Genomic DNA, 24,889 nt, shown 5'->3' with positions numbered 1-24,889 from the left:
AAAGGTGTACACTTGCGTTGGATAAGGGGTAATCCACTCGTTTTCTTTCTTCACCAGCTGATCGATGTCTCCCGTGTGCTGCAGGGCGACTCTCACACTTCGTGTTTCTGGTCTTCACCCAGACTCAGGTCATTAATAATTTCAATCCATTTATGAGGGAACTGCAAGGTGTCACTCCACAGATCTGTGGAATTGCATAGAGAAGACACAACAGACTAATTTCCATTAATTATCCTCTCATTTTTATCTATGCAACATCTTTTTGGCCAGTCTCAGATATTAGACTGTCCATAATGGCGGTCCCCATCTTTTTATGACAAATTTTTAAGTAGCAGTACTTATATATAATAATATAATATAATATTAATGTAATATTATAATATAATAATATCCTTGCATTTACAGTCAGGGGGAACTCACCTCACCCACCACCAATGTGTAGCACCCACGTGGGTGATGCACGGCAGCCATTTTGCGCCAGAAAGCTCACCACACATTGGTGGAGAGGGAGAGAACATATTTTAGCCAATTAAATCTTAATATTTATTTTGTACTTGCAAAAAATGTTTTTTGACCTGACACGTATCCGTAAGTCTTCGAAAGAGAGCAGTTATGCAAAGGTTACCTATGCAACACAGTGACCCCATTATTGTGACTGGAGTGTATTGCTACTGCAAAAATTAAAGAATGAGACGCCAACTATTTATTATCTTTGCAATTTAACAATATTGAATATAACTATTTGGGTTAAGTGTAAAAAATGTGAGTGAATATATTATTCTACACATTTACAACTAGATAACCGATACTTTATACTACTGAATAACTGATGAGCCTGTGGAATGGAAACCAATTTCTGCTACAGAAGAGACGGATCTTAGTTATTTCTTGTTCATTCTTGTGTTGAACAGAATGAATGGTAAAAAATATTTTCATTTGACTTTTTGGTGCTAATGATGATTTGTCATTTCAACGTGTCTTGTTAATGTAATGTGCATAAAGTATCCAGGACTAATACAATATACATATTATATACAACATTCGTCATGAATAACCATGAACAAAAGGACTTAATTTACTAGCGATCAAGAAAAGAATGTTGAATTGAAAATGATAAGGACCAGCTATGTGTGCCCCAACAAGTTCTTCTTAAAGCAGTCATTTGTATGTTTGGTTGTACTCAGTGTTTGTGTAATATCCAGTTTTTTATTTTTAATTTGAAAAATAACTTACATAAATCTCTGTACTCAACCATACTGTCCCAAGACATAGCCTTGGCAGGAACACATTGCACCAAAAAAGAAAAGGCATTCAAAAGGGTAAATAACACCTGTCTGTCATGTGAGGTATGACTCCTTTTCCAGAACAAGCTATGTACTGTATATTAAAATTATGTCAGTCCTATCAGTTGGTATGTACAATGCAAAATTAAATATGGAACTTGTTGCAAAAAAAGTCCAGTGCATACCTCTACAAGATAAAACATTTTTTTTCTCTAAGGAAGAGGAATCATGTCTCACAATTTTAATATTTTAATTAAAATATTTTAATTACTTTTAAATTCATATACTCCCCATTTTGAGAAGCAATCATATTTACTAAAAAAAAAAAAAAAAAAAGGAAAAAATAAAATCACATTTATTACAGTTTTCTTATTTTATGGTTGGTGTTTGCTTTTAAATAAACTAATCAAATATAGCAAATTAATTTTATTTTCTCAAAACAGGAAACAATTAAAAATCCATGTTGTGTGGCAATTCGCGGTTTCCAAATACCATGTGATGCATTCCAAGTTTCACAAACAGTGCCTGTAAAAATGATCTTCACAGCAAATGTCGAGTCCATTACAGAACTAGCCTCTGCTGTGGCTTGGCCTGGTATATTTCATCTTGCTATACCAACTGATGTAATCCATTTTGGATTTTTTTTTCTTTATAACAATATTAAAATAAAATATACTTGCAACTTTAAGTATTTTTTCTAGTCAACCTCCATTAAATACAAAACTTTTACTTTAGTTCTTCAATTGTTAATCGAAAAGAAACCGCAAATCTGGGAGGTGGAATGTTTTCGTCAAATGTTTGCATGGTTGGCCATGAAAGCTCAGCCACTGATTCTCTGTGGAGTTCAATTCGAGGTGAGGGAGAAAAGCAACTTAGTTTACATGCACTGTACAAGAAACTGCAAAAATTCCAAATATCTTCTCTATCAAAACATGCTGAGTTACTGGAAGTGTGTCCAAGCCATGTTGCAAAAAAGGAAAACAAAACAAAACAAAAAGAAAAGAACTTTCAACATGCTTGTAAAACAAATCATATCCCAAAGTAATATTGTGTAATACAGGGCTGTAACATAATCTACAGTCCTGAAACATCTGGACACATTCCGGAGGATCCGACAACAATGGCAATGATTAGTTCAACAGTCACCCTGGGATGGAGGAGAGAGAGGAGTGTACAATTTGCACATAATGTTTATCTTCATAAGGCTTTCGCCTTTACAATGAAATAAATACTTTACATTTAATTTATCCTCTCTTTGTCACATAAACATCTTTTCTCTTCAATATATGCAAGTTTTTTTTTTAGTTTCCCTTTTCTGAACATCTGTAAAAATACAGGCGAATGAATTGTCTAAAGGATGGTAAATCATAGTTTATTTTTTTTAATCACACCCTTGCATTCACTCCCCTTGAAAACCATGCATTAGTGAAATTTATCTTTAAAAATAATATAAATCGTTGAAAATGGCTGATCTGGTCTTTTTTCTTTTTGTTGCAAGTTGCAGCCTCAAGAAAATAATTTTTTAAATATACTTTTTCAGTTCAGCTAAATTTGTGTCCATGCAAAAAATCCTTTGTTTTTCTTTTTTTCTTTTCAATTTCACAGAAGGTATGAACAGAGAAATAATTCTATCAGATCACAAAAGTTCATTTAGTTGGTGTGGGTTCTAATGTATACTGGATCCTGGACGATAGCCACATCTGTATTGCCATTTTTTAAAAACTTTGAATAGTCTCTCAAGATCAGCTTTAACTCTGAGTACATAATGCATATGTAGGGGTAGAGGAGGGTTAGGCTCATCTGGGTGTCGGTTAGCCCATCCCGACCCAGATCGTCCCTCGGCTGCTGACAATAGTCCCTGTGGCTCACAGCTGGGCTTGTTGGCATGGCGTTACCAAGCATCTGGTAAGAAACATTGTCACCCCATTGGGTACAACAGGAATATCAACAACAAACAAAACGAAACAAACAAAAAAACAAAAAAAAAAAAACAAACAAAAAACAATGACTTTTCAATTTTTTTTTAAAAGGGTTTCTGTAGAACTCATCGATCGGTTCTTTGTTATTTTCTCTTTTTTTCTCCATGGCTTCGAGTTTGGATGGAAACGGAGTACCGCGGAGTTCCGGGCGCTGCAGTGAGTTCTTTCCGCGATTCCCGCGCCCGGCTCGCGCTCACAGGGGCTCTGTCTGAGTGCGGCGTCGGCCGGCAGCGCCGGGCCCGCACCTCGTTCCCCTAGTAACCGGCTCAGAAGACACAACATCAAGCATGCAGTGGAACCGGGGCGTGACTTGTTGAGACCGTTGACTCCGATGCTGGTTGCTACGACAACGCTACTTGTCCCTTGCAGTGCTACGATCGAGCGCAAGGTCCCGAGGAACTATCCAACGAGGATTGGGAAGCTCTTCTAGTTAAAGGTGCCAGGGTTGGGTCCACCAATGAGGAAGGGGGGAAGAGTTTGAACCAGCCAATCACCATGTTGGACAAGTCTAGATCATCTAATAGTATCTGAACAGCTCCCATAAAGGATTTGTGGTCCATGCGTCCATAGTCTCCCCAGACAATGATCTGTAAACAAGCACAAACGGCTATGATTATAATTGCCTAAATTATCACACACTTTCTGCATAAGTAAAATGTGTAGTGATAAATGAACTCTGAAAGTAGATTTTACTCTGATAGTGTGCATTTGATTAATGAAATTATCACTCAAAATTTTACGTGTCACTACCTACATCCCAAAAGAACCAAGACATACATGTATTTTGTTCGTATATTCCAAAAAAATAATATTTAAACGAAAACACCATGGTACTTTGGATTGCATCAAAAAGCAATGCCATTTTATGTGAAAACTGTGACCCACACATCAGCTCATATAATGTGCAACACACATTGCATACTTTGGGGTAATTTTTTTAAGGTCATTATTCTGAGTAGACATGTGAGTGCCATACCTGTAACACTTTTCCTGTCGGACTCTCCTCAAACGACAACTGCTGCTGGTAGAGGGGGTCCAGGGTTTTTCTTGCTACTTTAGTTTTCTTTTTGGCTACACAGGCTCCATTGTCCAACAGGTACACTTTCACATAGGGTGCTTTGAGGGAAAAAGCATAAAGTTACTCACTGCAACAAAAAAGATTTATCTGTTGGATTTTGGCATGAGGTCTATATATACTGCATGGCATCCTTACTCAATTGTGTGACATGCCATGTAGTATATATAAACCTCATGTCATAGGTATCAGCACTGCAAACTCTAATTTTCAATAACTAGTAAGCAAAGCTAAATAATTTGCACAGTAACAGTTTACTAGTTTTAAGCTTAAAATCCAATATTAGTCAGGTTTGTTTAATGGAGTGTAATTAAAGTACAGATTTTATTCTGTGGATAAGGCAGACATTTAAAGGTTTTTAAGGTTTGATGTCTGGTTAAGCAAGGATTAAACGCTTACCTGGCAGTGCCTTTGAACTTGGCTTTCCCACAAGACCACGGGCTCGGATGACCTCCACCTCCAGGGATCCCTTCTTGTCCACCATTCCAATTTGGATGTCACCTGAACACAACATAGCCGAACATGTTAACAGGTGACTACCTTGAACCAGTGCTGCTCTTGCAGTGGTGTTGCCCTCAAGCCAAGTAAAGAGACAATTCAGTTTATTCAAGTGACTAGATAACTCATGGTTTCCCACATTTTCCCATCCTCTGATAATTTGCCATGGATAACTGGGTATCAAGAGGACACAGTGCTTACCCATTGGAGGTGTGGCTAGCGTCTGTCTACCGACGAGTTGGGCGGGGCCTAACCCATCCAGGAAGTCGCTGAACTGGCTGTCAGACGAGAGCCGCACACTAGGGAAGATGAGGCTGAGGGGAGGAGGGAGAGAACTCAGGTTACACTCTGAGTACCTGGACCTGCTCACACTGATGCCTCTACAGCAGCAGAGAAGCCCAAAACATTGACAACATTTCTCTGTAAATTCGTAATTCATAAACCCGTAATTCAATGCAAATGTTGGTATTTCTCTTCACAGACACTTTAGCATGCTCTCATATTCTGTAGGGATTTATCAATTTCAGCTTAACTGAATTTAAATTTATTTCCTGAATTGAGAGAATTAAAATGTAACTTTTCTGAACTCTGGGCTCGGATGGCAGTGGTAGGTCAGTACTGTAGAGAAGGAGGAGGGCAGAACTTACTTTCCCTCCGAGCTGTAGCTGTTCATGCTGCCGTCGGTGGACTCCCGGCTCGCCTGCCGTGTCATCCGACTCCTCATCTCCACGGCGAGCCCGGTCTCTGTGCTCCTCTGCACTGTACTGCGCAGCTTCTTTCCCCCTGCTTTTGCCCAGGAAAGAGAGAGGGGGGGGAGAGAGAGAGAGAGGAGGAGAGAGAGAGACAAAGAGAGAAAGCGAGAGGGGGAGGGAGAGAGAGAGAGAGCCATGTTAACAGTGAACTCGTTGACACAGTGGAAGATGTCTGGAGGCCACCAGCAGGGGGAGCGTGGAGCACGGTTCTCCGTGCTGCACAGGGGCCATGAGGAAGACAGCACCGGGCTCCCTCGCCTGATGCAGGGCGACGGCTGACCGAGTCCACTCAACCTGCAGCTCATCTGCGTGTGATCAGTGTGACAGTCGCGGATGGCATGAGCGTGGCTGGAGCCGCGTTAGGCGCCCCTCTGTGCCGCGCGGCTCGCCCTGGGCGGACGCTCTTTGGCGGGAGGGGGCCGTGTAGACGTCATACACCCACGTGTTTCTATATTCCTGCCTCTATTTTAAATGTATCACTGCACATATGCTTTGAATATTGTATAATGTGTATACTCTCTATGTTGTATAAGTGTTATTGCAAGCACTTTGAACCTGTGACCAGAAAAGTAGGCCACACATAAAGTTCATTATTATTGTTATTACATTTTGTTACACATTACTGGAGATGGTTTTGAGCCATATCTTTCTTACAACAAATCACTAAAATGCATTCGACAAATTTTAGCAATTGCTTTCAATGGCATTTTTTGTTTGTTTTTCAAAGCTGACCATGTAATTTACTTTCTGTACATAAATGATCATAAGGTGAGGCAGGATTCTTATAAAGAGACAATGTTGACTATTTCCAAGGCAATCAAAATAATGTTTTTCAATGTGAATGTCAACGTCATATTCCTTTCACTGGAAGATGATCTTCAGTTGACATTGTAAGGTTACCAGGCAACTGTATACCTTACACTCGGAAGTTGTATAACCTTAAAAGGACGTAGCCCTCTTCATGAGAAACTACTTTTCCTGTCTTTGTTCACCCATGCCTCAAGAGCCTAAGGAGGATCCTCTTAGAATTTATGAGGTTCATTCATAACTCAGTGAAAAAAAATCACTACTACATACACTGTAGTGATTTAAGAAAAATATAAAATCACAACAAAATCGGACTGCCTTCAAATCAAGGTTAACAGTCCACAAGTCATGCTGAAATATCCTTACTTAGATTGTGGATTCAGATATGTATTACACAAGGTGGATTATTGTATCTTTAGCTAAGAGCCCAATGAAATTTTCTCATCCATTAACAGGCTTGTGCTGGACTTTAAAGGAAGGTACACCATAATGGCCAGCCGTGATGCTGGAGTTCTGAAAGTACTGCGGCAGTCTTATTTGAGAATTCACACCCATCGTTTTAAATTCCTTATCAATCATCTTCCCTTTCACAGGAACAAGAAAATACATTATATGTTTATATACCCTGTGCACAGAACAATGTTCTGTATTAAACCAACACTGTCAGAGTGCATGTGAAATTAAATGCAGAGGGTGGACACGACCCCTTGCCTATTACTTTGTTCATTCTAACACATATCTCTGCATTAATCATGAACTGATTATTTATTTCAGTTAATTTCCTAATCTCCTTAGTTTAATGTTTTCCTAACCCCCCCTCCCCCTCCAAAAAAAAAAAGCAAAAAAAAAAGCAAAAAAAAAAAAACAAGTGCGTATATACACAATCTTATAAATCTTAATGTGACACTTCATTGTAAATTACAAGCTGATCCAAAGTGACTATCTGCATATCTGCAGCCTTAATGAGGTCCCCCTGGTCTGCGGGAGTCGTTGGGCTGTCACTGTAATGGCTTCGTCTCCAGGCCAGGCCCCGTTCCAGCAGTGAGCGGGTCTTATAAATAGCCGAGGGGAAGCTCATTATTCTCACTTTCATCTGGAGTCAGCGGCTCAGAATCCTGCCTCGGCAATGTCATCTGTCACCACTTCCTGTTCACGGCGGCATCAGTGCCACGAGAGAGATGTTGCTAAAAATACGGCGCTCTATTCAATGGTCTATTAAAAATACTGATGCAAGCTGCGATGTTTTTAGATCAGCAACAAACCAAATAAACAGACAAAAATGGCTGCTGCTTTCTTTTACTCATTTTAGACGCAATTAACTTGGAGCACCTTTCATTTTTTTTTTCCTCCAAATGAGAATTACTTAAGCCTTCTTTCTCAACTTAACTTGAATTTGGTCCATTGTTGTTTCTAATGAATGCTTTCTAATGAAAGATTATAGACACAATGCTGTGTAATACCAACCACAAAATACGGTCTGACTCACTGAAATCAGACTGAGTAAATTACAGAGCCTGGCAACAGAAAACAGTGTTATGCCATATAATTTCCCTGCATTAACAAACATCTTTCATAGGAACCCATTAACTTGTATTCGTTTCCTCAGAAGTGAAAAAACAGCTGAAGCACTTAAGATGATTAGGTTTTTTGGGAACAACAACAAAGATGTCAAAGGCCAGAAAAAAACTGGGACAGCAAAAAACTATTTCCAATGATTGAACAGCGCAGAGTGAATGAACGAGTGCGACAGTGCGTTTTTTTCTCTCCACTAAATCAGCGACTTGGTGAGCGCTGGACGCGGCGAGCGGTCGATGACTGGCGTGCGACCCCTGCAGCGCAAGCAGAGCCGTGCCGAGGCCCTTCTCATCCCTCGTTTCCCCCTCAGTCAGCCATAATGAGCGCGCGCTGCGCCCGCGGCATAATGAAGCCCCGCCGCTGGGGCTCCAAAACAACTTCTCAGCCCGTTTCGGTGATGGCGGCCAGTCCGTCTGCTCGTAGCCGCCGAGTCAAAGCTCAAAACGCTCAGCTCGGTAAGCTCAACAAGTCGGTTTTCACCCTCGCCAGTTGTCCGAAAGTGAGCCACACACAGGAGCCCAGAGAGATGATGGTAAACAGAATCTTGCGTACCCGTGAATAAAGATTGCAATTTTTGGATTAGATACTGATTGGTTTCTAGATCACAATTGTCAGCTGCTTTCACACAGGTGACAGCTTCTGCTGAATTTGCACCTGCAAGGAACTGTATTTGTCTATACACTGAGCGCCACCTGGAATCATAACAGCTGAACTGACAGTAAGCTTGGCACACGGAGCCAAAGATACTCAATTCATACACAGTTTCTCTCTGCCTTCTGTAAGCCTGCAGGTAGAGTGCGCATCTATCGTCTGTAAGAGCCGAGCAGCCCCCTAGACGCGCACCGTCGCGCATACAAAACAAACGGCCGCGCTGAAGACCGCAGCCTATCCCTGACCGTCGGCTCAGCGTCTACGCCCATCACCCAGCCGCGGGGGAGCGTCTGCAGGACGCGGGGGGGAAGGCGAGGTGAGCGGGCTTACCTCCGTCGTCCTCCTCGAAGGAGTTCATGCAGGGGAAGTAGACGGCCAGGGCCTCGAAGGAGGCCGACAGGCTCATGCGGCTCTGCGAGCGGTGCATGCGCACGCCGGGGGTGGCGGCGGCGTTCGCCGCGTCGTGCCCCTGCCTGCCCATCCTGTGCCCTCTGGGCCTCTGCACGCGCTCGGTGACGGACGGCCGGCTGCGGGGACCCGCGACGTCTCAGGGATGCGGCTTCCCGTCGGCTCGAAGCAAGACAGTCAGTCACAAGATCGGGCAGTAAGCTGTCTCTGCGGAGCCTTCCGGAGCTTTCCGTCTGCGGAGTTGGGGAGGTCTGCTGCAGGCTTGCGAATGTCTTGCTCTGTGGTCTCTGTCTGTGCGAGGTGCTATCCCAGCCTGCTTCTCTGTGTCTGTGCCAGGTGGTAACGCAGTCTAGCTCTCTGTGCCTGTGCCAGGTGGTAACGCAATCTAGCTCTCTGTGCTTGTGCTGAGTGCTAGCGCAGCGCAGTCTGTTTGTCTCTGTCTCCTCTGCTCAGCTGCTCTCCTCCTCTTTCACTCACAGCAGAAAGGGGAGGGCAGGGGGAGGAGGAGGAGGAGGAGGAGGAGGGGGCAACAGACGCTGCTCAACAGACGGCCAACTAATCGCGCGACAGCCAATCAGACGGCACGCTGCAGTTCTCCAGGAGAAGGAGCTCTTGCCATGCATGAGGCGCGCTCGCGCTCCACTCTCCATCACCGGGGCTCAGGACCTGAAGGGGTGCGCACGGCCCCCATCAATCCTCCATCTACGGCCGGTCACTCACATACCCGCCAGTCACATGACCACTGGGAACAGGGCCCCTCCCCCCTAAACCTTGGATTTTGTATTTTTCCATCTCAAGCTTGCTGTAGCACAACAAAATCAATACAAGGATCTCTCCTGTTTCGCAGACCAGAGAGCCCGAAGGCAAATGCTCAGTGTTCACGTTGTCAGCTTGTCTGTATGTCCGACCATTAAATATTGATAGAAGTGAAATTATTCTAATAGTGAGATATAATAACCGCCAAAACAAAGACGGTGGTGAAAACAGAATTCATCTGTGCTCCATCCCGTTCCATAGTTGAGCACATATATACAGGTGACAAGCAGGTATTCCTGATGTATTGTTCACATTGATTGTGGTGCATTGATTTTCTAGACTTAAATACTGATATTTACTAAAATTTCAATTTCATTGAGCAAAAAACATCACAGGAATAGTTCCCTTTATGGAGTTTTAATCTTTTAAATTTTAGTGCATGTTTTCAATTGGCCCATGCAATTCTGATGAATATTTTGGATACTTACAGAACTTTCTCACAAACTGCAGTCTTTTTATAATGGCTAGTACAGGAGCATTTGTGAGTTTGTTATTGTTATTAAGACAATGCACTTCAAGTAACTATTGCACAGAAGACCTTATGCCCCAAAATACAGCAATATGATTAATGAGAACACAACTACCAGTCATGTTGCCATTTATTCTATGGAAAATTAATCTAACTAGCATACCATTATTTCAGTTTCTACAGCAAATGTCTGCTATATGGCTCAGGAAATTTACCCCTTGACGCAAATAGATTCTCACAGACTGTTATTAATCCACAGTAGAGACACCTGCAAAAATATATCTTGGCAGAACTTCATCACTGTTAAAGAGTAGCTCACAACCAAAGCTTTTGCCAAATGTCAGTGTATGCTTGGGGCTACAGAACAAGATTAAAAAGAGAAACAAGTTGTTCTGTTTTGGTAGCTCTGTGGCAAAACTGAATGTTTTGCCTTCCTGTGGTCAAGGAGCCTGGTTATATCAGAACATGCACTGTGGCCAATTCCAGCAACCACTGGGCTGCAAGACTGAGCCCACTTCTCAGCCACAGATCTAACCTGGTTACTACATACAGCATTTCAGGTCAATAGCGCTGCAAACATGAGCAAGTCACAACAGATATTCACAATTTCAGGTGAATAATTCAACTGACACAACCACAATAGACAAAATGATCAAAATAAATAATTCTGAAAGGCCGTTGCCATAAAACAATGCAGGCCACTCCCCGGTTTTCAGGTATTGTTGATAAACTGATAAGGCAAACTTACGAAAAGAAAAATAGAAATAGAAATAGAAAATAGGCAACAGGCAAATGTAATTATTTACTTTATCTCACCCTTTTGTGTGGATATTGACAAGCCCTGCTCACATGCGGGTATCACTTCAACAAAGGTCCTAAACTAGCAGTGTGCGACTGCACCGAGAATGCTTCGGTCACCACGCTCATTCAAATAATGGCAATTAAAAAAAAAAATCATTATGACATACAATTGAAGAGGCCTATCGCTGAATGAATGGGCTAGAATCCACACAATTGAACCAATCACACGCAGGGACATTCAGCAATGCTAAGCACAGCACAGTTTTATAAATGTGGGTCAAGTACTACCCTACCATGTGGAACTGTAAGAGAACACAGCCTTACATGGATGGGGCCTGAAAAAATAAGATAACAACAACAACAGGTCCAACTGACCCACTTTACGCGTTACTGAGGGACATCTGCGTGAACAAGCGACAAAATTGCACAACACAGCATACATTACAATGGCATATCATTAAAGAAAATGGTTTTAAATGTCGGGCTGATAGACCTGTTCTCATTCTTATATATTACTGAATAACAAAACCGTTTAAACTTATTTTTTAATAATCACAACCACATGGAGGGAGGTGCGCTTTGTGCAGTTTGTATTTAGGTTAATGCTGTCTGCGCTTTCTCATACACAGATGATGGTGACATTTAAAATAAATATTTGGGACTCACCACCTCACTGGTCACACATTTTTTGTGACATAACCTGTCTGCCAATACACTGAGGAACAGCGGATGCAATAATGTGTTTTTGTAGAGCCTTTTATTTCAGATTTTACTAATTCTATTTCACAATAAGATACATTCCCTGTATGGTTGGCACTAAAGGGTTATGTACACTTAAAATTACAAATGAAATGACTGTGTCTGACAAAATTATAAACACTACATTCATTCAACTAATGTTTTTCCTCACATTGACATGCTAATGTTTGTCTTCACAAACCCAGTTTGATGACAATAGCAATCACCAGAATTACTCAGTAAGTAGTGTTTCTGAAGGAAACACAACCATATAAATAAATAGAAATTAGAATTAGAATTGCATTTATTTGTCAGTCAAAGTGAAGTTCAAATATTGACTGAATACAAGCAAACATAAATGGTATGCATGAACAGCATGGATTTGTACTGAGTGAAGCTGAGTGAAGTGGAGCCTAAATTAACATTAAGGCAAAGTGCAGTCCAATGTTACCTCCATCGACACCCTAGGTGAAATTATATTTAAACGTGGAAATTCGTACTCTCGGTTTTGCAATCTGTGTGATCAGTTTTACAGTCCGTGCCCTCAGGTTTTAAAAATCGGTGCGCTCGGTTCTGCAACCTGTACACTCAGTTTTGCTATCCGTGCATTCGATTTGCCGAATCCGTATCTTGCAATCCGTGCGCAAGCTTTGCAATAGAAGCTAGCTAGCATTTAATTAAATTTACTAAACAGCTAACATACTTTCTATGTAGCCATTTAAAATAAGAAATTATTTGTTGCTTAATGAATTCAGCAGAATGACACACTATGCAATCTATGATAATGTTATTTTTTAAATTGTTGAGTCGTCGTACTTTGGTGATTTAAAAGGTGTATATATAGACATTGTTTTATAAAAGCGATATGGCACTTAAACCCCTGATATAGCATGAATGGCTAGGTGGTTTGCCAGGCATCTCCACTTGGAGTCGTGCCTGACATCATCCCCTAGCCATGCCAATATTCATTAGGCCTATAGGCTACCATAGGTTCACTTTAATAATATCCAGGTTCCTTGTGTGTGATTTCTAGCTCTGATTCTGCAATTAACCCTTTATTTACGAATGGCAAACATCCTTACAAGTAGATATGATTACAATGGGATGGGACTTGTAAGGATGTTTGCCATTCGTAAATAAAGCTCACCTGAGCATGTTTCTCTATGGATCTGGGCAAAGCCACTGGACCTGAACCAGAGCCAGACAGGTAACAAAAACTGGAATACAAATTCCAAATCATCAAATTCTCAAATCTTAATTGCACATGAATATTCACAGTGTTACCTGCTCTGCCATCAATCAATTTAAATATCCTTCGAACCTCTATGGCTGGCAGCTCGAAACAGGACATCTCAACCAAAACAATGGTTACAGATGCAATGTTCAGCCTCAACTGTTGGTGAAGCAACAATAAATCCATACAAGCCATTTGCACGACAAAAAGCATTCAAACATCTCCAATGATGACGTTAATTACAGGTTACAATGCATTGTATTAAAACCAAAACATTAAAGCCATAATAAACACTAGTGGTACACTAAGAAATACATCTAACCTATACAGGCAATCATGCGGGACTTATTTCCTACTGATGATGATTAATCAGTTATTTAATGAGATGACACATTACTTAATTTCCAACCTTGACATTAGTGGCTTTCAAAATTACTTAAATTTATGCACGCTTGATAAAGATGAACAAAGGCTGTATACAATAAATGACTCAGGTACTGAGCAATATCATACACTCAAAAACAGTACAATTATAATAAATGGTAAAATTATTGGTCAAAAGCAAGATTGTTGAACAAGTAATTTTTTATGAGCTTTTAAAAAAAATGTATTTATTTATTTCCAAAAGGATCTGCGTCATATTATTCATACTGGTTTCTAGTATTTGGTGTACCATTCTTTTGCACGGATAGCACTACTGAGTCATCTTTTATACTATTTGATGAGATGAACATATTGGGGAGACCTTTCATCGTTACTGCAGACACAATCTTTCAAACATCCTTTAGATCCTTCAGCCTGTGCCTGTGGACTGCCCCCTTCAGTTCAAACCACAATGTTTTAATGAGGTTTAGACCTGGTGACTGAAATGGCTGCCACACAACTGCCATTTCTTTGTCAGTTAACTATTTCTGGGCTGATCTAAGGTATGGTTGGGATCACTGGCTTGATGAAAGATCCATTTGTGGCCAATTTTGACCGTCTTGGCACATGGCCACCCTGTTTTTGGCCAAAATTTACAATACATTACAGGCATTTAGCAGATGCTCTTATCCAGAGCGACTTACACAACTTTTACATAGCATTTTTTAAATTTTTTACATTGTATCCATCTATACAGCTGGATATATACTGAAGCAATTCAGGTTAAGTACCTTGCTCAAGGGTACAACGGCAGTGTCCTACCCAGGAATCGAACCGATGACCTTTCGGTCACAAGCCCAGTTCCTTACCCACTGTGCTACACCGTTGCGTACCAAAATGTCTTGGTACTTTCTGGAGGTCATGATCCCATTGACGTGGCCATCCTTTTCAATGCAAGTTCCTTTCTTCTGACGCACAACTCACTCCTGATGGTACACAGCCAAAAAACTGTATGTTTGAAACGACAAAAACCTCTACTAATTTCTTTCTTACTGCTGCAAGTACGTCATTCAATGCAACAGTAGTAAAATGAGCAGTCGCAATAACAAGAATGAAAAATGAGCATCAAACTCTACGGTGGCATTCTGCAAAAAACAACAGACATGTACGCCGAGTCTTTTGGGCTTTGAGGTGAATGCCAGGCTCCTACAGGCATAAACAAGAGCTAATGGAACTCTCCACTTGAGTTACACTTCCAGACTCTGGCCTGCGATACCTGTCATGGATAATGAAAGGAATGAGTAGTTCCTCCTGCTGCCACTGCTGAGGGGCCTGCCTTCCAAACACCCTCCGGAACATCCCGACCCTGCGTCCCACAATGCCATGCGCATTGCAAACCGTCAAATTTCCCCTGCGACTTATCAAGAACCACTTGTCATGAAAACCTTTTATCCCTGTTAAATCATCATCAGTGGCGATAAAAAGCTATAACACTGAGAAGAGAAATCTTTTGCTGTGACCCCCTTAGAAGACGATTACAATCTACAGGGACGTAAACCAAATTTAATTCAATATTTTACCTCCCAATGCTATGAGATTTCCAGTGTCCTTTGCATCTAGATTTTCGTCAACATTTATATTTAGAGATGAAACAGTGAGCTTAGAAGTAAAAAACACTCTTTCGGTAGAAATATATGTTTAACAATTATGTAAATATATGTACTGAATTCCCATTATAAGCTAGATAACCACTAGATAATTACTTCACAAAACAAATGTCTTCTATAAATGTTTCACCAGGTTGATTTCATTCTTGTACAGCGGTGGTTCCCAACCTCAGTTCTGGGCCCAGCTTGTATATGCTGGTTTTTGTTCCAACCAATATTGTAATCCCAGAATTTTAACAAGCTGTTAATTTTTCTTAATGAGGTACTTTTCATGCTTAGAGGGATCATATGCCCTCTTTTGCCACATTATATCAGAAATAGCTATGTGAGGCACAAAGAATAAAAGCATTCACATTGTTCTTTATGTGCTATATCACAAACAATTGCATTAAGAAGCCTATTGATTCACCTCAGTCTTTAATTTGATCAGTTAAATAATTATCTTTTTTATGTAATTGATAGCATAATAAGCACAATGTGAACATGGGATTTTTACTTTTCATGTCATGCATAGATATTTGTGACAATGTGGCCTAAGAGGGTAAATAATCCCTCTAAACATGAAAAACATCTAATTAAGAAAAACTAACACCTTGTTAAAATTCTGGGATTGCAACTGTGGTTGGAACGAAAACCAACATATACAGTGTGGGCCCAGGACCAAGGTTGGGAACCACTGTTGTACATCAGGTGTCAAAGCACAAATAAACCTGGATAGTGCAAATTAAAAATCTTAAAAACAGAAGGACCACTATAGAGCACACAGCTTCCGTTATGCCTATGGACAAAGTAGAAAATAAAAGCTGCATGTCAAATCAAAATCAATAAGCTTAGTGACAAGTAAAAAAAGAACAAACTTCTGACAAGTGGGTATTCAATAGTAGCATTCAGTCCACAGAGATGACTGTTTTATGAAGAAAAATAGTAAAAGCAGGGTGGATCAATGTATTTAAGAAACATTATGGGTTTTTTAACCAAAGGTTCAATGTACCTAACATAGTCAAAAGTGACCTAACAAAAGTACTCCCCTAGAAAGCTGGTGAAATTTTTTTTTGGTGAATTTATGTGACAGGTGCTGGTGTTTTGGTCCGCAAGTAGGGCAAGGTCATTTTTCAGTTTATATCATATACCCAATAAATCTACATATTTACAACATATCACAGCATATTCGATTTTCATAATGGCAAGAGCACTGGCTGGCAGAAGTGTTTTATTTGGGGAGAGCTTACACAGTGACACAGCCGTGTTGTACTGGAAATAGCAGGGTGAACTGGTTCACGTTGTTCCTAAACATTGGCATTTTAACAGTGACAGACGATGGCAGAGAGACGGGATCAGGACCTGCTTCTCTGGAAAATCCTCAGACGGGACCCAGTTCCAAGCACCAGTCAGAACAGGAATGAGCCGCAATAGTTTCACAATGGCCCTCAAGTGAAGTGCTATATAACGTATTGTGGGGTTCTCATGGAAACCAACAGAACAATGTCTGTCAAACAACAACTGAGTGAAAGGCTGGTTCTCCAAAGTACAGATTAAAAGAATAAAGCTTTTGACCCCCCCCCCCCCCAGGAAGCTGAAACTTGGTCTCAAATGGATCTTTCCAGCAAGACAGTGAACCCAAGCATATTGTACCTCGCAAAAAAAGAACCAAGAAATGGTTAACTGACCACAAAATTATGGTTTTGCAATGGCCATCTTGGTCTCCAGACTTTAACTGAACTGGCTTGAATTGAAGAGGGCTGACTGAAGAATCTTAAAAAATTCTGTATGAAGTATGAATGGTCAATGCCCCCCCCCCCCATCAATGTGTTCACCAATCTCCAGAAACACAATAGAAGAGGACTCAGTACTTATTCTTGCCAATGGAGAGCTCACACTGAAAACAAGGGACTTATTTTGACACCTGAGGTTTTGGGAATGAAAATTATATTTGTTGAAAATATTTTCTCAGAGCAATTTTATCAGTATAAAATAATTTTCCAATTTTTGAGCATACAATATACAATTCATCACCTATGCCTGACAAAACGCGAAACGGTTTTTTTATGGAGGCCACTGTACATACTGCATAATCAATTAAAAAATTTTTTTTTTTTTAACATATTTCCATTTTTCTCTGAAGACAGAAACAGCACTGTATATTTTTAGATGACTGAATACGATCAGTACAGAGAAGAGTCTCTTTATTTTGCAAGCAAAACATGCAACCCACTGACAGGGTAAGTAGGAGAAACTGATTACATGGTTCAGGAAAAAAATGAATAATTTCTTCAGCTAAGAGTCATAATACTGAATATTAATGGTACATTTTGACATCATCTATGTCATTATAGCTGGCTAATGTCTTTCAGGAATTGTCACAATAGTTCAAAAGGATAAAAATGTTAAACAGTAATTCTGAGCTGTGTTCACGGAATATTATAGACAATTAGAAAGGGCAGGGGTAGCTTCAATACTTTAACCCACTGACATTTCCTTTGTTCACAGCACTTAAAAGTTTAACTGAACGACATTAAAAGCAACAGAAAAGCGCCATAAACCATGAATGATCTTTAAAAAAAAATGTTACATGTAAAGTTTTGCAGAATTTTAAAAGAACCAAACATAAAATTATGCTAAAATGTTTCCATTTTATAAAAACATTTCACAGCTTGTTGCAGGATGATGTCTCACGTGATTTTAATGTTTTGCCCATTAAATTCTCTCTGGAAATATTTTTAGTTCAGTTCACTGGAACTGTTTACGTCCAGTGATTGAAGACCACTCTGCAGTATGGGCGGTCTAGTCAACATTCATAGTTACTACAAAGGTCATAAACTGTTTTTGGAATGTACTGTTACTTGGCTTGAATTGGACGGATATGCCAATCCAAGATAAACAGAATCATGATTATGGATATTAATGGGCACACTCTCCTACCAGTATTATGCAGGTTGGAATGTAAACAATTCTGTTCAAGAGCCTCTGTTCCAAGGAAAGAGAAAGAGACCATTGGTCTCAAAGGAATTTTCTAGTAAAAGAACTATTTTGAAGACAAGAAACCGTAAATGATACTCATTGGAAACAACTATAAAGAGACCAGCAGGTTTTGTGAACAGGGGACATAATACAAAATACATACAATGACATCATAGAATAACAACATAAAACTTTTACTTTGAGCAAATAATGTACAATGCACACTGCTTCCCTAAACTTGCTGTAAGTGAGCTTAACTGTGAGAAAGTGCAGTTTGTTTAGAATTAGGAAGGGCACGTTTGTAAATCTCAAATTCTCTTTTCTCTCAAATGCATCATTTTGGTAACACTTTATTAGCAGTCCCTGTGGAACCATTAAAGGAAGACACAATGTCTCAATAAATGCTCTAATGGCGGCAACTCATAAAGTCAATATCTACTTTTCAACTATCTGCTGACAAGGCAGCGCCATCTAAGCATCACTAACTTCGAAAACACATAGCCAATCCATCCCAAAGATGGGACACAGTTTAATAAAACAAATAAACAGAAAGGCACCGGCCAGATTTTAGAGCTCAAAAAGTGCATGGGACTAATTTGTAGGTCATTGCACGCGTTCTACCAGGAGTTGAAGGCTTAATAACAGGGATTGGCTTGTACAGATTCGTAATGGCATGGTGCTGAAGCAGTAGCAGACTGTACCTGGGCCTAACTGAAAAAAGTAACCGATCGTTTTAGTTTGCTGCGGCTCCTCTCTCACTGACTGTTCCAGGCTAAGTGAAATGGTTTGTCTGCCACGGCCACTCCCAGAATGACCGTCCTTAGATCAGCATAAAAGCTGCTGAAATCCCATCCTCTTGTTTCTCACAGGAGCTGGAAGCCACCATTACTTTACTGTGCGCAGTATATTTATTGATTGGTCGGCGAGTCAACTCGGTCACATAACACCAGTGCTACAATTGCTTCATGTATACTCATTGTGATAAAATGATTAATTTTGCTTGATTTGATACCTTGATTTGTGGGCAAAAAGGGAAAGAATAATTTGGCAGAATTATACAGCAAGTACTTTAAAAGTGGGGAGACAGAAGTCATGAGAACACGACAGAACATTTGTATGTAAGACAGGCATGCTGTGAAAAAATAGCCTTGCCATGCTCGGATGATGTGTGGACAGATCTCAGAACTGTAAAATAACACTTTTCAGAAAAGGTAATCAAATGGTATCGGTGTAAAATTCAGAATGCAGCCCAGGTATGCTGCACAGGTAAAGAAATATCCTCGTTGTGTGTTGGAAATGCATCTTTGACAATAAAGTGAAATCAGTTCAACTGTATGGTAAAGTGGTTCAGAGACAGGACAGATCACCAACCGCCTTCAGATCATCAGGTTCTCATCCTACATTATTAAGATACTCTGGCCTGACACTAATGGGGAGCTCTGGAGAAGGACCGAACAGAAAGACGTCAGGACCGCTGGTTCAGATCAGCTGGGAAAGGCTGCAAATGCACAAAATGGGCTGCTGGGCGCTAACTCTAAAGGACGAGACAGGAGTGCACATCAGTGTACAAATGAAGAGGTTCCACTTTCAGTGCAGGCCAGCTGGTACAGTAGGAGGCTAATGTCACAGACGCGTCACAAAAGCAAGTGCAGATGCGGTCGACGCCCTGCGGTCCCACCGCTGGAGAAGTGTCTGGTTTGTTTTTTTTTCTTTTTAATCATCTTTTTCAGATTTTTTTGTCCAATTTCTGATACATGTCTACAGAAGAAGATGAACTGCATGTTATAGCGTGCCACTCGAAAACACTCCACCAGCAATTACTATTTGATTTGTGTTGAGCCTTTAAAAAAAAGCCCTGATTTCATTTTAAAAGCTGTTATCACTACCGATGAAAGAGGACACCTGCAGAAAAGATAGCGAGTGCGACAACCACTTATCACACACAGCACTCACCTGCAGGTCGGCACGCTTACGTCTAACCGAACAGAAACTCACTTCACTGCTTTAAATGACAGGGTACGGCTCTGCGGAGAGTACTGCCAGTCGAATCCCGATGGAAAGACTGACCCAGAAAAGCTGCAACTTTACTTTCTTTATACCTACAGTACCAATTGTGAGACTGTTATGCATAAACAAAAGTGCATGGCTGTATTACCTTCTAATTTTTTGATTAGATACTACCCAGCACTCCCCTACAATTACTTGGGAGAGAGCCCACATGCAGTTGCATTTAATTATGTCTTATGTCATTCCTCTCTGGAGTAGCTGCAGTAATTCTTCCAGAGTCAAGGCATTTTCTAGCCAAATTGGCTTCCTTTCCTCAGTACTGTACTTGTCCGTTACCAGTCCACAGCTGGAACTCGGTATAACCTCATATTGGATTTTTTTTTGGTAGATATTTTTATATTTTTGCTCAAGGCAAATCTCCTGCAATGCAGCACTCCGTCCCACCGGGCGACCAGCCTGGGGGCTGGCAGTTCCCTCCTAAAACGATTAAAAATGCGTTGCCGCATAGCCTGCTGGGCTGCCGTAGTTTTCACACGGCTCGGCATTTTTTGCGACACCGCCAAAAGCGCTGTGTTCCGCGGATACAACAACACTGAATGAGAATGCTAACTTAAAACTGTTTACACAGACTTGAGCAATTCAGGAGAACCGGTTTCCTCCATTTTCTTTTGCATTCCCAATAGGGTGGGCTGTTCTTGACAGTCAACTGCAATTTGACCTGCTCGTAGTACATGCTTAGCTCTTCCACACTAACGCACACACTGTAGGTGGTCTGAATTTCTCAGTTTAACCAGATCCTTATAAGAAGCTACAGCAGGAGGTAAGGGTCAATCGAAGCTGCAGCCACGAGTGATTCTAGAGGGGAAAAAAGCACACACTGCCTCACGACAATGGAGCCACATTAACCTTTTCAGTCGTCCAATCAAAGACAAATCTCAAACACGACATCATTGCATTACTGGTACCCGACAGTACCGAATATGCTGAGTGCAGTTTATAAAACATCCACAATGACTCAAAATGTACTTATGCGAGAAAGAATCCAATTTCCAGGCCGACCGACAGTCGGACTCAAACGCCGCGGCCAGTGCCTTTAATCTGATAACGAAGGGAGCAGCTGAGCCTGAGGTGACTCAGGATCAAGCGCTCATCTCTGAACCGCCCTCTCTTACAGCCTGTACCCGCTGAGAAGGCCAGCGGGCCATTTCCTACAGGGCTTGCGGTGATCAATACGAGAAGCCTTTTAATTGGAAATGGAGCTTCAGCCACAGAGCTGAGGGGCCCGGCAATGATTTATTTGCCTGGTGCCGAGCATTAAGAGTTTCTATAACCAGTCTCCTCAGCAGGGCGATATTACAGACATCACGTGTGCTCCAGCAGGCAGTCCGTTCCCATGGGACCGAAACGGAGGAGAAACGCAACTCCTGGTTTACGCCGCTCATTTCTCCTCACCAGCTACTGCAGGAATACTACCTCACAAAGCCAAAATACCCCATGACTAATGCTTCTTTTACACACCCCCTATTGACAATTACTGTAACACATCTCCCATTAAATGAATGTTTTCTGAGAAAAAACATTCAAAAATAATTACTTGCAAACAAAAAGCGAGGAGAAGTATTTAGCGTGATGTTCCATGAACACAAGAAGCCAGTGGTCTTCACAAGGTTGATTTAGAAACAGTGCGCCCAATGAAAACCTCTCTCTCAGCATTGTATTCTCAGATACTCTTAAAATAAATTTTGCAATGCAGCATTACAGACCAGCTTAAAATGTTCGGAGAAACGACGATGTGAAATTCTGAGAAACTGAAAGCCAGGATCATTTGCGCAATGCCTCCGTGGAAGAAACTATACTGCAACTGTGTTGCATCGCCATCATGCCATTTTAGCAGTAGGCACACTGAGAAGGTTATGTTTACTTTGGTCATGAACATCTGATAGCAGATTGCCTTTTCCTGGCTCAACTACATCTGTCCATGTAAATTTCACTCAAGCGGGCATGGGATGAAGATTAATTAATCCAATTTGCACAAGCTCCAGACACTGTATTCTGATATGCAGAACCTTATTAATTTAACAAGAAAATCCTAATATACTCTCTTATGTCATGGACAGCAGGCAATTTTATTTCAAGCATCATCTTAAATTTTTTTTCTTCATCTTGAAATGTACCCATAGAGCTATAGCGATTAATGGTACCCTGACTTTAATTGAGAAAATAAAACAGTGAGTGGAAACAAGTTTCCAATCAAGGCGCATTCCAAACATCTTGCCTTCAGGCTGATGTTGCTTTGCACTGGTCTGCACCTAGCTAGCACTCGTACACAAGCGATCAGTATTCAGCCCCGGGGCTGTTCAAACGCACTATCTGAGGCACTTGTGAACAGGAAGGCAGGTCTGGAGAGCAGGTGCCGTAGCCTTCACGACATCTGTCTTCCAACATGTGTGCCCTAGAGCAGCCACCTCCGGTACCCTCTCCACAGAGCGCATCACAAGAACAGGCTCCTTATGTCACTGGCCGACCCCTCTGGGTAAATGACAACACAAAGTAGGTCGCTGTTTGCCTTCCTCTTTGAGGGATGAAGCCCGGCGGTGCTCGCCGCTGGATCCCGTCCAGGGTGGAGATTTAAAAGACAGGTCCGCTTCCTCTCATGCAGAACACTCCGTGAAATATTGATATGTGCTCAGAATTAAGCCGTCCGTAATGGCTTCAAACAGCACCCAGCACAAGCCCTGGCCTGCACCAGTCCTTTCTCTCCAGAGTACCACTGAAAACCCTGTTCATCAGTATTACCGAAAATGTCATGGCATTTACGTAATTATTCATGATTGCACAAATATATTGACAAATAATAAATATGAAATATATTGCCATCTCTGAGAAAGGACACCTAATCCAATGGAAAATATAGCATTCTCCCTTGAAGAAATGTTTATTTGGGGATATAGGGATTTAGGGATCTGCTTGCATTTAACTTTGATTGCATGATTAAAATAATTTTAGACACTGCACAGCAAAGCTCCCACATGAAAACCCAGCAGGTTATATTTCACCATACTTTAAGTATAATTATATAAACTTCAGTATAAAATTAAACTTCAAGCATGTTAAAGTATACCATAGTATACTCTACGTATATCTCAGTACAGGCCAAACCTTTTACACACCCAGAAAATACACAGGTCATAACCACGTGTTTCAAATCCAGAGGGCATTGGCCCATTTCAGCCATTGAGAAACAGCACGGTGGACAGGTACAAAGTATCCATCAACATGAGCGATACGCCCGCGTAACACAGCACCGAAGAGCACCCCGAATATCCAGGACAGACGATAAACGTCACGCGGTAACTGCCGAGACACGTGCCACCGTGGTCACAGGACCGGGGGACGATAATACAGTATTAACAAACAAACAGGCCAACCTCCGCGTCTACAACTCCATTTTGTTCTGGGCAGGTGGCGGGAAATGGGCTAAGCGTTAGCTGACCACGGGCAGGTACGGGAGAATGGAAGGGACGCTCTGAGAGCGAGGAGAGTGACCCCTCTCCAGATGTCATTTCGAAATGACAGAGCAGAAAGCACAAAGAGGCCCGACGCTCCAGGTGGCAGACTGCCCTCTTTTTCAGCACTCCTCGAGACGGCTTTTACAGAGACCTCGAAGGACACTTCAACAACGCTTCTGGACTTTTCTCACAACAAATAACCGCACTTCACATTTTAATCATCGCTCAACAAGTATATCTATCTGCAGTCGGAACGGTGGAGGGAGTTCTTTGAAAAATACTAAATCAGTCCTTTGAAGATAAACCTCAGGGAAGGTGTTGGCTGTGCTTACTGAGGATTTATACTTAAAAAAAACCCAAAACATTTAGACAGGGTTTGACTTATTCATACGACTCCCACCCCAAGAGGCTTTAACAACAAAATGTATTTATATTTCATCCTCAGTAATGACAGTACTATAAAACACATCATAAAATGTATAAACAGCAAAAGAATCAGGACTAATTCTTATTCACAGATCTTGAGTGTGTACAAGACACGTGAATTCGGTATTTACAAAGACCAGAAGGCTCTGAAAATCATCTCAGACAGCACTGACAATTTCTTTACTTCATGTTTTCGAGTGAGAAACAAACCAGATTACACAGAGTTACGCAGAAAGAGCAGCTATGCTAAATAGACTAATCCAGACTTTGATACATTTTTTGTTAACAAAGTATTTACACTTTAAAATTCCAACTGTATTTATCCTATTAAAAAATATAACATCAAAAATATAACTTAGTGAGTGTATGGGAAATATTTTCCGAATAATGACGTCCAAAAACAATTTTCTCTCTTGGACTTCCACCTCTTCCTTTAGGTCTATTCTGTGGCTGGTATTGTTTTGTCTCAGAAAACAAATCTGTTCACAGAAAAAGTCCATTGCCAGCTAGTGGGAAATTCCCAATGCGAAACGAGTCATACTAACCAAACACATTCAATTTCAGCCCGCAGCTTTCAAAAACAAGCCACAATCTCCGGAACATCTGCTAATACCCGTTGAGAGCGTAATGCTTATCGTCCGACCCAAAGCATATCAAATATCACATTCCAGTTTAGATGTGGACTCTGACTCTTGTTGTCATCCTTAAAACAAACACATGGTTTTTTTTCAATCTGGTCTAGTAGCAATGAAGCAATGTGTCTTCCTGTTGGATCATTATAACCTCTCAACTCACATCCATTTTCATCCAGTCCTTTCCCTTTGGTGCAGATACTCAATTTATGCCCAGACCTATCCTTTAGCCATTAGTGCA

At 41.1% G+C, this 24,889-nt stretch overlaps 1 protein-coding gene across 39 annotated transcripts in view; it reads right to left on the bottom strand.

The window, feature by feature from the left end:
• Positions 1 to 1,186: 1,186 nt before the first annotated feature.
• Positions 1,187 to 24,889, bottom strand: part of LOC135261523 (regulating synaptic membrane exocytosis protein 2-like) — a 161,520-nt gene continuing 137,817 nt past the window's right edge. For 38 of the 39 annotated variants that reach the window (XM_064347905.1, XM_064347906.1, XM_064347887.1 and 35 more), the window contains 5 exons: positions 5,483 to 5,621; positions 5,037 to 5,149; positions 4,737 to 4,838; positions 4,239 to 4,378; positions 1,187 to 3,849 (listed from right to left, as the gene is read on the bottom strand). In XM_064347905.1, the coding sequence (XP_064203975.1) occupies positions 3,634 to 3,849; positions 4,239 to 4,378; positions 4,737 to 4,838; positions 5,037 to 5,149; positions 5,483 to 5,621 (710 nt within the window). In that variant the 3' untranslated portion in view covers positions 1,187 to 3,633. Of the gene's footprint in view, positions 3,850 to 4,238; positions 4,379 to 4,736; positions 4,839 to 5,036; positions 5,150 to 5,482; positions 5,622 to 8,950; positions 9,499 to 24,889 lie in introns of those variants that run through there. The other variant, XM_064347928.1, reaches the window with a different exon arrangement.

This window comes from Anguilla rostrata, chromosome 8, assembly GCF_018555375.3.
Source record: "Anguilla rostrata isolate EN2019 chromosome 8, ASM1855537v3, whole genome shotgun sequence".
Taxonomy (NCBI): domain Eukaryota; kingdom Metazoa; phylum Chordata; class Actinopteri; order Anguilliformes; family Anguillidae; genus Anguilla; species Anguilla rostrata.
Note: the sequence above shows the minus strand (reverse complement) of the source record. Positions and strands in the feature narration are given on the sequence as shown.